This window comes from Mustelus asterias, chromosome 11 (genome assembly GCF_964213995.1).
Source record: "Mustelus asterias chromosome 11, sMusAst1.hap1.1, whole genome shotgun sequence".
Taxonomy (NCBI): domain Eukaryota; kingdom Metazoa; phylum Chordata; class Chondrichthyes; order Carcharhiniformes; family Triakidae; genus Mustelus; species Mustelus asterias.
In genome coordinates, this window is record NC_135811.1 from 37,858,139 (window position 1) to 37,871,200 (window position 13,062).

Below are 13,062 nucleotides of genomic sequence, written 5' to 3' on the forward strand. Positions count from 1 at the left end.
TCTTCTCCCCCCCTCCGTGCTCTTCTCCCCCCCTCCGTGCCCTTCTCCCCCCCTCCGTGCCCTTCTCCCCCCCTCCGTGCTCTTCTCCCCCCCTCCGTGCCCTTCTCCCCCCCTCCGTGCCCTTCTCCCCCCCTCCGTGCCCTTCTCCCCCCCTCCGTGCCCTTCTCCCCCCCTCCGTGCCCTTCTCCCCCCCTCCGTGCCCTTCTCCCCCCCTCCGTGCCCTTCTCCCCCCCTCCGTGCCCTTCTCCCCCCCTCCGTGCCCTTCTCCCCCCCTCCGTGCCCTTCTCCCCCCCTCCGTGCCCTTCTCCCCCCCTCCGTGCCCTTCTCCCCCCCTCCGTGCCCTTCTCCCCCCCTCCGTGCCCTTCTCCCCCCCTCCGTGCCCTTCTCCCCCCCTCCGTGCCCTTCTCCCCCCTCCGTGCCCTTCTCCCCCCCTCCGTGCCCTTCTCCCCCCCTCCGTGCCCTTCTCCCCCCTCCGTGCCCTTCTCCCCCCCTCCGTGCCCTTCTCCCCCCCTCCGTGCCCTTCTCCCCCCCTCCGTGCCCTTCTCCCCCCTCCCGTGCCCTTCTCCCCCCTTCCGTGCCCTTCTCCCCCCCTCCGTGCCCTTCTCCCCCCCTCCGTGCCCTTCTCCCCCCCTCCGTGCCCTTCTCCCCCCCTCCGTGCCCTTCCTCCCCCCTCCGTGCCCTTCTCCCCCCTCCGTGCCCTTCTCCCCCCCCCGTGCCCTTCTCCCCCCCTCCGTGCCCTTCTCCCCCCCTCCGTGCCCCTCTCCCCCCCTCCGTGCCCTTCTCCCCCCCTCCGTGCCCTTCTCCCCCCCTCTGTGCCCTTCTCCCCCCCTCCGTGCCCTTCTCCCCCCTCCGTGCCCTTCTCCCCCCCTCCGTGCCCTTCTCCCCCCCCTCCGTGCCCTTCTCCCCCCCTCCGTGCCCTTCTCCCCCCTCCGTGCCCTTCTCCCCCCCTCCGTGCCCTTCTCCCCCCCTCCGTGCCCTTCTCCCCCCCTCCGTGCCCTTCTCCCCCCCTCCGTGCCCTTCTCCCCCCCTCCGTGCCCTTCTCCCCCCCTCCGTGCCCTTCTCCCCCCCTCCGTGCCCTTCTCCCCCCCTCCGTGCCCTTCTCCCCCCTCCGTGCCCTTCTCCCCCCCTCCGTGCCCTTCTCCCCCCCTCCGTGCCCTTCTCCCCCCCTCCGTGCCCTTCTCCCCCCCTCCGTGCCCTTCTCCCCCCTCCGTGCCCTTCTCCCCCCCTCCGTGCCCTTCTCCCCCCCTCCGTGCCCTTCTCCCCCCCTCCGTGCCCTTCTCCCCCCCTCCGTGCCCTTCTCCCCCCCTCCGTGCCCTTCTCCCCCCCTCCGTGCCCTTCTCCCCCCTCCGTGCCCTTCTCCCCCCCTCCGTGCCCTTCTCCCCCCCCTCCGCGCCCTTCTCCCCCCCTCCGCGCCCTTCTCCCCCCCCTCCGCGCCCTTCTCCCCCCCTCCGCGCCCTTCTCCCCCCCTCCGCGCCCTTCTCCCCCCTCCGCGCCCTTCTCCCCCCCTCCGTGCCCTTCTCCCCCCCTCCGTGCCCTTCTCCCCCCCTCCGTGCCCTTCTCCCCCCCTCCGTGCCCTTCTCCCCCCTCCGTGCCCTTCTCCCCCCCTCCGTGCCCTTCTCCCCCCCTCCGTGCCCTTCTCCCCCCTCCGTGCCCTTCTCCCCCCCTCCGTGCCCTTCTCCCCCCCTCCGTGCCCTTCTCCCCCCCTCCGTGCCCTTCTCCCCCCCTCCGTGCCCTTCTCCCCCCCCGTGCCCTTCTCCCCCCCCCCGTGCCCTTCTCCCCCCTCCGTGCCCTTCTCCCCCTCCGTGCCCTTCTCCCCCCCTCCGTGCCCTTTCTCCCCCCCTCCGTGCCTTCTCCCCCCCTCCGTGCCCTTCTCCCCCCCTCCGTGCCCTTCTCCCCCCCTCCGTGCCCTTCTCCCCCCCTCCCTGCCCTTCTCCCCCCCTCCCTGCCCTTCTCCCCCCCTCCCTGCCCTTCTCCCCCCCTCCCGTGCCCTTCTCCCCCCCTCCGTGCCCTTCTCCCCCCCTCCGTGCCCTTCTCCCCCCCTCCGTGCCCTTCTCCCCCCTCCGTGCCCTTCTCCCCCCCTCCGTGCCCTTCTCCCCCCTCCGTGCCCTTCTCCCCCCTCCGTGCCCTTCTCCCCCCCTCCGTGCCCTTCTCCCCCCCCTCCGTGCCCTTCTCCCCCCTCCGTGCCCTTCTCCCCCCCTCCGTGCCCTTCCCCCCCCTCCGTGCCCTTCTCCCCCCCTCCGTGCCCCTTCTCCCCCCTCCCGTGCCCTTCTCCCCCCCTCCCTGCCCTTCTCCCCCCCTCCTGCCCTTCTCCCCCCTCCCTGCCCTTCTCCCCCCCTCCCTGCCCTTCTCCCCCCCTCCCTGCCCTTCTCCCCCCCCTCCCTGCCCCTTCTCCCCCCCTCCCTGCCCTTCTCCCCCCTCCCTGCCCTTCTCCCCCCTCCCTGCCCTTCTCCCCCCCTCCCTGCCCTTCTGCCCCCCTCCCTGCCCTTCTGCCCCCCTCCGTGCCCTTCTGCCCCCCTCCGTGCCCTTCTGCCCCCCTCCGTGCCCTTCTGCCCCCCTCCGTGCCCTTCTGCCCCCTCCGTGCCCTTCTGCCCCCCTCCGTGCCCTTCTGCCCCCCTCCGTGCCCTTCTGCCCCCCTCCGTGCCCTTCTCCCCCCTCCGTGCCCTTCTCCCCCCCTCCGTGCCCTTCTCCCCCCCTCCGTGCCCTTCTCCCCCCTCCGTGCCCTTCTCCCCCCCTCCGTGCCCTTCTCCCCCCCTCCGTGCCCTTCTCCCCCCCTCCGTGCCCTTCTCCCCCCCTCCGTGCCCTTCTCCCCCCCCTCCGTGCCCTTCTCTCCCCCCCTCCGTGCCCTTCTCTCCCCCCCTCCGTGCCCTTCTCTCCCCCCCTCCGTGCCCTTCTCTCCCCCCTCCGTGCCCTTCTCTCCCCCCCTCCGTGCCCTTCTCCCCCCCCTCCGTGCCCTTCCCCCCCCCCCTCCGTGCCCTTCCCCCCCCCTCCGGCCCTTCCCCCCCCCCCCCTCCGTGCCCTTCCCCCCCCCTCCGTGCCCCTTCCCCCCCCTCCGTCCCTCCCCCCCCCCCCTGTGCCCTCCTCCCCCCCCTGTGCCCTTCTCCCCCCCTCTGTGCCCTTCTCCCCCCCTCTGTGCCCTTCTACCCCCCCTCTGTGCCCTTCTCCCCCCCCTCTGTGCCCTTCTCCCCCCCCTCCGTGCCCTTCTCCCCCCCCCTCCGTGCCCTTCTCCCCCCCCTCCGTGCCCTTCCCCTCCCGTGTCCTTCCCCCACCCCGTGTCCTTCCCCCCCCTCCGTGCCCTTCCCCCCCTCCGTGCCCTTCCCCTTCCCCCCCCTCCGTGCCCTTCCCCCCCTCCGTGCCCTTCCCCCCCCCGTGCCCTTCCCCCCCGTGCCCTTTCCCCCCCCGTGCCCTTCCCCCCCTCCGTGCCCTCCCCCCTCCGTGCCCTTCCCCCCCCCCCGTGCCCTTCCCCCCTCCTCCGTGCCCTCCCCCCCTCCGTGCCCTCCCCCCCCTCCGTGCCCTCCCCCCCCCCTCCGTGCCCTCCCCCCCCTCCGTGCCCTTCCCCCCCCTCCCGTGCCCTCCCCCACCCCCTCCCGTGCCCTTTCCCCCCCATTCCGTGCCCTTCCCCCCCTCCATGCCCCACTTCATGACCCTCCTAATGCCATGTGCCGTCAGACTCCACACTTCCTCATTCCCCAGCCCCTTTGGCACTGCCTCCTGACAGTGCCCAATTGGGCAGTGCTGGGTTGGCACTGCCAGATGGGCAGTGTCCAGCCATGTCCCTGACCAATGGGGGCTTCAGTGGCCTCTAAGTCGGTGTTGACATTTGCGGTGGTCCATTGCACGCTGCACAATCTTGTTATTGTGAGGAGCCTCCAGTTGTATGGCAAGAAGCTACTCTCAGCGCAGAGTCGCTGAGCAGAAACTGATAACCAAGTTCCGCACACATGAGGACGGCCTAAACCGGGATGTTGGATTTATGTCACATTATCAGTAACCCCCACAGCTTGCCCCCTGGACTTGTAGAATCTCACTAGCTGTTCTGTCTGGAGACAATACACATCTCTTTAACCTGTGTTTAATGTTCCCTCCACCCACATTGTCTGCACCTTTAAGACCTGGCTGGTTGTAGGATTCGCATTCTAATCAGTATTCTGCAACTTGATTTTGTCTGTTTGCACTGTTTGAGAGCAGATTTCCACTCCATCTGACGAAGGAGCAGTGCTCCGAAGGCTTATGGTATTTGCTACCAAATAAACCTGTTGGACTTTAACCTGGTGTTGTGAGACTTCTTACCGTGTTCACCCCAGTCCAACGCCGGCATCTCCACATCAAGAAGCTGAGGAGCAGGAATGTGAGGAGGAAGAGGAGAAAATGATTATGCAGGAAGTGGAAGAGAGAAGTCAACTTCGCCAGCTGCTTAGTTGACTGTCTGTGAAGATCGCATCTAATTATGCTCAAAGTAACCACAACCCAAGTGTTCATTCACCAACAATCCCACATCTTAACCTCACGCTTTCATTGATCACCATAGTGTCTGTTTGTCTACAAAGCAAAATTAAAAGCTACTACAAAATAGACATCCCAAACCAAATTTATAAATGAAGTTGCTCCGAATGGTGTACAGAAGTTAATTGATCACCCTCCTGCATTCCATTAGTTGGCTGTTTTCCATGTGGTTTTGTCTGTTATAATGTTGGTAATGTTACCCCAGTGGCTACAGTAAGGCTGATAAATGGCTTCTGATTTTCCTTGGAGGAGATTACAGATAGCCTTGGAGGTTGATCTTCAGCAGTTCTTGGGCAGTAAAGCCGAGCTACAGACTGCGCCATCTATGAGTGGGCCACAGCAGTCTAGTCTGGTTGGCTGGTGGCCAACAGCAAGAGCGCTGGCAGAGTAACAGGTGTGGGTGGGTAAATGCTGTCGTCTTGCGAGAGGACAGCAAGTTCACACTCTTTCAACTCTTTTGCCACTCCCCAGGGATATGCATCAGCAATCCAAGTGTTCTGCTGGAGAACAGATTGTTGAACCAATGCGATACCCTGACCGGTCCTATGTACACTGTATTCCATACAAGATGGCTGCTGCTTGTGCTGCAATGGGAGTTGAGATATTGGTTATCAGATGCTGCATCATGGTTGAGTCCACAAGTCTACAAATGAAGTTGGCTGTCATTTCCATGCTGGAATTGATCAACTTCAAGCTCTGCACAGAGCCCTGTGCCAAGTTGGTGCTGGAATCCTCCAAGTTTCTTGCTATTTGCCTCGATTTCTGGCAGGTTTCCCAATGCACCAAGCACCTCCTCCTCTGGCACCTGCACTATCCTTACCTCTGCTGAAGCCCACTAGTGCCCAGAAATTCACCAGGTGCAGATCCTGACTCAGTGCTATTGTCTAAATAGCATACAATGCTAGTATCTGAGCTCGTGGCTGCCAGTCTGAGATTAGTAATGGTATGTCTTCATTATTGTCTTACTGTTTCTCCACTGTCTGACCAGTATGCAATTCCTGGGTATCTGAAAGGAGAAGGGTACAAGGGTGAGATCATGGTGCAGAGGAGGAGGAAAGTTAGAGGGTCACACTCACACCATCCACAGCTTGTAAATCAGATGACAGTGCAGCATGAGGATGAGGTGAGATGTGAGAAGGCAGATTAGGCATGAGGACATCATCAGTATTTTCAGCTCAGCTGATGCTCACCATTGGGCATCCCAGTAATGACCTGCACATGCTCCTCCAACAGGTATGCCCCACTGATTGTGCCCCACCTTGCCCTCCAAGAGAGAGAGGGAGTGTATCAATGAGTTCCATACGATCTCTTTGGGCGAATTGGCTGTTGTGCCTGAATAGCAGACAGCGTGTGCAAGCTGTGAGTTGTGGATGTGAACCTTCCCATAGTGATTGTGTGAGAGTTCAGTGGAACATGTGAATATCAGGTATGGGATATGATTGATAGAGAGGTAGTAAATTGTCTGAGTCGAGTAATGCAGTTGGTGGGATATGGCATTTGAAGATTCACTTACTGACCTTGACCATTTGTGTGCTGCCATTGTAGCGACAGAATCTAGAACCTTTAAGTTTGACTTCTGGCATTCACTTCTGCAGCTATCTGCTCCTACTGCCTTCTGATCGTGTGTCCCTTCAGATACAGGGCATCTCTCCTCCTTTGCAGCTCCTCCACCCAAGCCTCCAGTGTAGCATCTGAAAACCTTGGAGCCTGCTCTCTCCCAAGCTGTGCTATTACTGAATGTTTCACAGATCAGATTTGGGTCCTGCATGACTGACAGAACCTGATCTCGTCACAATGCAATTGCAGACTAACTCTAAGCCAGTGGTTCCCAAAGGGTGCGGCGCGCCACACTGATGCGGCAAGAGAGGATGGCAAGTGTGGCGGGAAGATTCAAGGACAATCAAAGAAACATTTAATAATGGATTAGGTATTTTTCCAAAGTGATTGTTTTATACTTTCTGGATGTCCCATGATCATATTATAAAGTAGTTGTGTTCTATGTTATGAATCGAGCACTGCTACGAGTTTTTCTTTTGTTTTTGAATGTATTTCTTATCAATGAAAAATTCGGTGTGGCGCGAGCAAATTTTTATTCCGAAAGTGCGGCCCAGTGAAAAAAGTTTGGGAACCACTGCTCTAAGCAATGCAGCATTACAATTAATGGGTGCAGTTTAATTGTGATCCTTCTTCCCATTTTCAGTGACTATCAGATTTAGCCCCTAAATGTTTTGTTGCCTTTTTAAGTTAAAATACAACAGATTTGTTAATGTTTTGCACTTAAAACAAAAATTAACATAAGTAAGGTGCAATTGCAAATCTTCTTTTACAAAAACAGTTATGACTGATTGTAGTGCAAATCCATTAAAATGTACTCGAGGGGAATATTTACAGAAAGAAACTAACTTTGTACAAGTGGCATGGCCACAAGCAGTAATCTCATTAATTGGAGCAACGGTGACAACGTTCACTGATTTATGTTCACCTCACTATCCACTACTTTTTCATCAATTTCATTTGATCACCTGTCATTTTCCGCTTCCACCTACAGATAATCTTAAGACAAGTCAGAGTTAGTGGGCGATAATTTTCAATTTAGGTGGTCATTGTACAGGACTTTACCAATATTTGGTGCTTTCTTCTAGTGCCTGTCAATGTACAAGATGGTGGCACAGTGGTTAGTACTGCTGCCTCTCAGCGCCAGGGGCCATGGTTTGATTGCCAATTTGGACCACTGCCTGTGCCGAGTTTGCATGTTCTCCCCATGTCTACATGGGTTTCCTTCCGGTGCTCCGGTTTCCTCCCACGATCTAAAAGAGGTGCTGATTAGGTGCATTGGCCGTGCTAAGTTCTCCCTCAGTTTACCTGAACAGCCACCAGAGTCTTGTGACTAAGGGATTTTCACAGTAACTTCAGTGCAGTGTTAATGTAAGCCTACTTGTGACACTAATAAACTTTAAGATGGAGTAAAATCAGCAAACGTGCCGAAAGCAGAAAAAACTAAATCAAAGAGGTGCACCTGGGTTTGTAATGGGGATCTGAGTAATAGCTGCTGATGAACAACAAATCTGGCCTTGAAAAACTGACTTTATATTTGTACAGTCCATTTGCTAAATGTGTGTTGTGATTAATTATGAAAATTATTTTACAATATTTTTAAAGCCGTTTTTCAGAATATTTTGACTTTTGCCTTCACCCCATATGTATGTCCCAATCTGAGTTCTCTGTATAACTTTAACAAGTAATTTTATTTTCGTGCTTTTCATTTTCTGTTTGGCTGCCTGTGTGAATTATTTAATGTGATTGGCTGCTTGGACAGTGTTTCTGTTGTAGGAATGATGTGGAAATATCAATAATTTGTTGCATTTCCAACTTCACGAAACACATTTATAAAAATGTAAGTCATTTTTCTGTCCTTGCTTTGTGTAAGTTTGAAAATATCACGTGGAGGATGCAATGAATTTTCAAGGCACATTTTCAGGGGTTTGAGGATATTACTTAGATGCATTTCTGTTCCACAACTCAAAGTAATGCATTTCTGTGCATGAAATCAATAGAATCGACCAAACCATTGTGTTTTATTCTTACACTGGAAATGTAAATCACAGTGTTTTGAAATTGAGACAATACTGTAAGCACTGGTTCCCAATGATACGTTAAATGCACTCCACCACTCTTTATGGGCAAAACGAAAGAATACAAATGTTCAAACTGTCACCACAAATTTATGGTTCCTTCATTATAAAAATAATGTTATGCCATTCAATGATCATAGTGAGCAAATTTGGGAGATTAGAATATTCCTCTACCCTCTGAATTTTACTGCATCCAGTTTCATGACAAGGAATTTCCAGATATATATATACTCAGCTGCATTTTGCAAATCTAATCTCTCTCCCGTCTGAGCCTTCGCATTCTGAACACGTGGTTAAAGCCTTAAGAAAGCATAGAAGGAGAAGAAAAACATTCATCCCACCAAACCCATTCCTTCCAAAATCCAAATAAATCAGCTGTCATGAATCCTACTTAATTCATTTCACATTTACTCGCTAACTCCAAAAGATGAATCATACAAAACTTCATAATAATTATCAAACTTTAACTGGATATCATTTGTTGTTTGATGTCGAGCTGTGTTTATGATGATTTCAATATCCATCTGGAAAATTAACATCTGAAATTTGCCAAAATGTCCAAACTTTGTCAGAGAGGCTAGCATTTCATACAGCACCTTTCATGAAGAAAAGACTTCCCAAAGCACTTGACTGCCAGTGAATTATTTTTGAAGTGCTGTTACTGGTGTAATGTAGAAGGCTGATTGGCTGAATGGGACCAACCTCAAATCTTAGGACAAGCTTGAAATCAGTACAAAATGTGCATAAATGCATCATTTCTGAATCCAGCATATGTAAAGCATAGCTACTACCTTTACAGCTACTGCTGTGGTTGGTTCACATGCCAATGCAACAAGTTTTACTTCATTCATGAAAAGCATCTGAATTTAAAATATCCTGCATTGACATTAGGTGGATGAACATGTCATTTTGCTTAACATGTCATTCTGCTTAACATGTATTTCAGCTACTCTGTGTGGTGTGATCAAGGTAAATGACTGGTACAAGCAGATGAAAGGGTAGGGACAATGGGAGAGGGTTTTTCTAGCAGCCAGCTCTTAAAACTGATCCAGGACCAATGAATTGATTGCCTAAAACTAATCAGAACACAGTAATGTGCTTCCAATGCAAATACTCAATGAAATGTGTTTACATTGCAAAAGCCAACTTTACCATCAATATCCTTTTGACAAAGCTGAAATGTTCACGTGTGGCCGTATTTCAAATACTAATATCACACCTGCACTGCAGGTAGCAATATCACAACTGTCTCACTCAGTCTCACGCCTTCAGTCTAGAAATTCAATTTGTAGAACATAGGAGATGTATGCTGCAGCTCTATGTAGCACATAAGGTGGCAGTAGACCAAGGAGCTGCTGATGATGGAGGCGGGGAGGGGGGACCAAGGAGCTGCTGATGATGGAGGCGGGGGGGGGGGGGGGTGGTTGGTGGATGGAGGAGGGTAATTGAGGCGCGAGAAGCTTTGAGAGTATTGAAACTCCTAGTCTGTGTTAGGTGTGAAATGAACCACATTGGAAGAGTAAAATTGTGCTGTCCATTTGCTGTTTTATATTTATCCATGCCTCTTCTGTTTGCTAAAATATTTATTTGCAGCAACTGTCTAATTGCAAATTCATTATGATTTTAAAGATGATAATTTAGATAATATTTATGCATTTGCCCTCCATACCTTAAAGTAATGTGGTGCCCTGCTTGATTGGTGCTTTGCAATATTGTTTAACATCATTGCTTAATCATTCAAGCAGTTTTTCCCGAAACAAGGTTTTTCTTGTATTTCTTATCAATGCATATAGTCAGTAAGCATTTAAGTTAACAAGCAATATTCTATAGATCAGATGAGTGTAAATGTTTTTAACATAAGGCATAGAAATAGATGTTACCCAGTCATATTGAAGCACTGTTAAACTGCCTATTTGTCAATGAATTTAAAATATTTTTAGAATCCAGGTGCTCTCTACATCCAGAGTCACGTCTACTTGCCTGCAAATGACAAACAGATGTAGAATGGTTGACCAAGGTTGTATCCAAAATTGCACATAATATAGATGCTTGAAATTAATGTTTCATTTTGCTGCTGGTTGTTAGTTTTTAAAGTTTATTTATTTGTTCATCACAAGTAAGACTTACATTAACACTGCAATGAAGTTACTGTAAAATTCCTCGAGTCGCCACAGTCCGGTGCCTGTTCAGATCAATGCACCTAACCAGCACGTATTTCAGAATGTGTGAGGAAACCGGAGCACCCGAGGAAACCCATGCAGACACGGGAAAACGTGGAAACTCCCCACAGACAGTGACCCAAGCCGGGAATCGAACCTGGACCCCTGGCGCTGTGAAGGAGCAGTGCTAACCACTATGCCACCTATACAGTTATTACAACACATGTCAGGTTATTTGCAAGTTTAGTTAGAAGCATTATTGGGGATATGTTGAATCTGAAAAGATTGTGTTACTTTCTTTCTAAATTATGCTATTCAGATAAAACTTGATTCCAAATTTCCTTTACATGAATATGGGTATATTTTACAAACTTTTCATCAGAAATTGATGATCAGACTCTCCAAATAGACTGTTAAAGTTTTATGCAATTTGCTGCAAAATTAAAATGTCAGATAAGTGGTAAATATAGTCACTAATTTATGAAATGTATAATTTTCAGATATTTTTAACAGTTACAGGTTATAACCGTTGCTAGTTATCTGATGAATGGCTAAATGTAGCACTTGCAGATTATGACAAATATTGGCAATCAACAGTAGATCCATTAATATTCTTACCATGGTGAGCAACATCACTCTTTAAGGAGTCACTCTGCATAGTCAGATGTGTAAAAATACAATAATAAAACCAACATGCTGAACAAAGCATGAAACCTGTATAAGGCAAGAAATTCAACACTAATTTGTGACTCTCGTAAACTGCTCTTAGTATACGCTCACGGTTTATGATGTCATCTGATTAAACTACAGCTTTATAATTCACAGTGAAACATTCCTTATTCCCAATATGGACTTTATTCTTATTTCAGCTGTGCAAAAAAATTCTGTGAAGTGGTTTTTATAGCTCTGAGGTGGTGTTTTTAATAAGTAAAATTTAACAGATGTATAATGATTTTTTTTTACATTAATCTCAGGTGCCAATTATTGTGCCCTGTCACCGAGTGATCTGCAGCAATGGACAGATTGGTAATTATATGGGAGGAAGAGGAAATCACCTCAAACAATGGCTACTGACACATGAGAAGCTTCTGAAAGAGAGCCGAAAAACATCTCGGGGACCTTGTCCAATCCTGCCACACAGCTAGAATGTACGCCAACAATATTCAGAATAAAGCAAGCTCTTAACACATCCACTATTATTTAGGGAATTTGTAAATATTTGAGTGACTTAAAAGATAAAAGAAACTTGAGAGTCAGATGCGTGGTGGCACCACCACTATATTAAAAAGCCTGGATCCATCCTGAGGGACGGGAGCCTTTCTTGTTTTTACATTTTACAGAAGAATGAGTACAGAGATCTGTGCATGTTGTGTATGTATGTTGTTCCCGTCTACAGGCTTTTTTTTTGTTCTATTTTTAATGCCCATTAAAGCAAGGATAAGAGAGTGGGAGGGGCATGGCAAATGTTAGGTGCAACTGCCCCTCTAAGGAAGCATCTGGCTCACAGAGGGGACAGCTGACAGTCTGGAGCTTGCGTGTTACTGGGAGCAAAATGAAATCCTGAGGCTTCAACTCACACCTATTTATTCCTGCACAGCATTGTATTTGTCCAGCATGGAAAACTGTACCTCAACCCAAATGAGTGTCCTGTCCTCTTTGATGTTTGAGTCGCTGAAATAATATTTTTCATAAACACTTTTCGCAAAATGGTCACAAAAGCATTGAATAGGAAACTGATTCTTTGCTCAATGCCAATTTTTTAAAAAAGTTTGTCACAGCTTAACCTTTTTTTTTGATTTGAAATGCATGTTTCAAGACTTGTGGAAAAGGTGCACCGTATGCATTGTGTGTGTGTGTTTTTTGGTAGTGAAATCCTTTTGCAGGAATTATAGAGACTGTTAAATTTGTAAAAGTTTCTCTCGTTGTGTATTTCTTGCAAACCACATGTAATCTGATTCTTGAGCTTTGGTAAAGAAACAAGCTCCTTGAAGCTGAAGAAAGGCAAAGCTTGTACATGTTTAATGATCGAGAATAAAAATTACTTCAATTACATTAATGGAATATTTTCACTGATGTTATGGGGTCAGGCTGAATCCCAGACCAAAGCCCTATCTTGGTTAGTAATGTTTTGTTGCCTACGCTCTTTCATTCATGGAATTGGGCAAAGAAATTGTGTGTTTTAGTTTACAGTTGTCCTATAGGTTCTTTTCCCATGGAAATTATTTTATTGGTTCGATGATTAGATTGCGGAGAGGGAGCTCTCACTGGTAGAGACGTTGTTTGAGTAGCGACAGTTATCCTGCCCGGGGGAAGATACATTTTCCTGCCCTTTCATGCTCCCATTTGTTCTTAGTGTTAGTCAACATGAGCACATGCAAGGATGTGATAATTAGTTTATTCTGAATACATAAAAAAAAGAAGAAAAAAATTAAAAATGCACACTACTGGATAACGTAATTTGGGAAAAAAAACTGTTGCACTGCATAACCACAAATTGTGGCAAATCACAGAATAATCGATGGAAACTGCCGCAAATTTTCGCAAACAAGTACCTCTTCCTTAAGAACTTTAAAAGTTGCAGTGAAGGTATAAGGGGACAGATAAATTACATACTACATTGGGACTGCCACACAATTGATACAATAGGATTTCAGCCTGTTACACAGATCAAATGTGATAGCCGTTAAATCATATCAGAACAAGATACCTATGCTACAATACCCCATGTGAGAACACATACTTGGGATGGAAAATGCTTCCTGTCTTTTTAA

The 13,062-nt window shown here is 50.1% G+C and overlaps 1 protein-coding gene across 6 annotated transcripts in view; it reads left to right on the forward strand.

The window, feature by feature from the left end:
• The window catches only part of LOC144500475 (methylated-DNA--protein-cysteine methyltransferase-like), a 422,956-nt gene extending 410,613 nt beyond the window's left edge, over positions 1 to 12,343 (forward strand). For all 6 annotated transcript variants that reach the window (XM_078223457.1, XM_078223453.1, XM_078223455.1 and 3 more), the window contains one exon: positions 11,266 to 12,343. In XM_078223457.1, the coding sequence (XP_078079583.1) occupies positions 11,266 to 11,436 (171 nt within the window). In that variant the 3' untranslated portion in view covers positions 11,437 to 12,343. The remainder of the gene's footprint in view (positions 1 to 11,265) is intronic.
• The last annotated feature ends 719 nt before the right edge of the window (positions 12,344 to 13,062 follow it).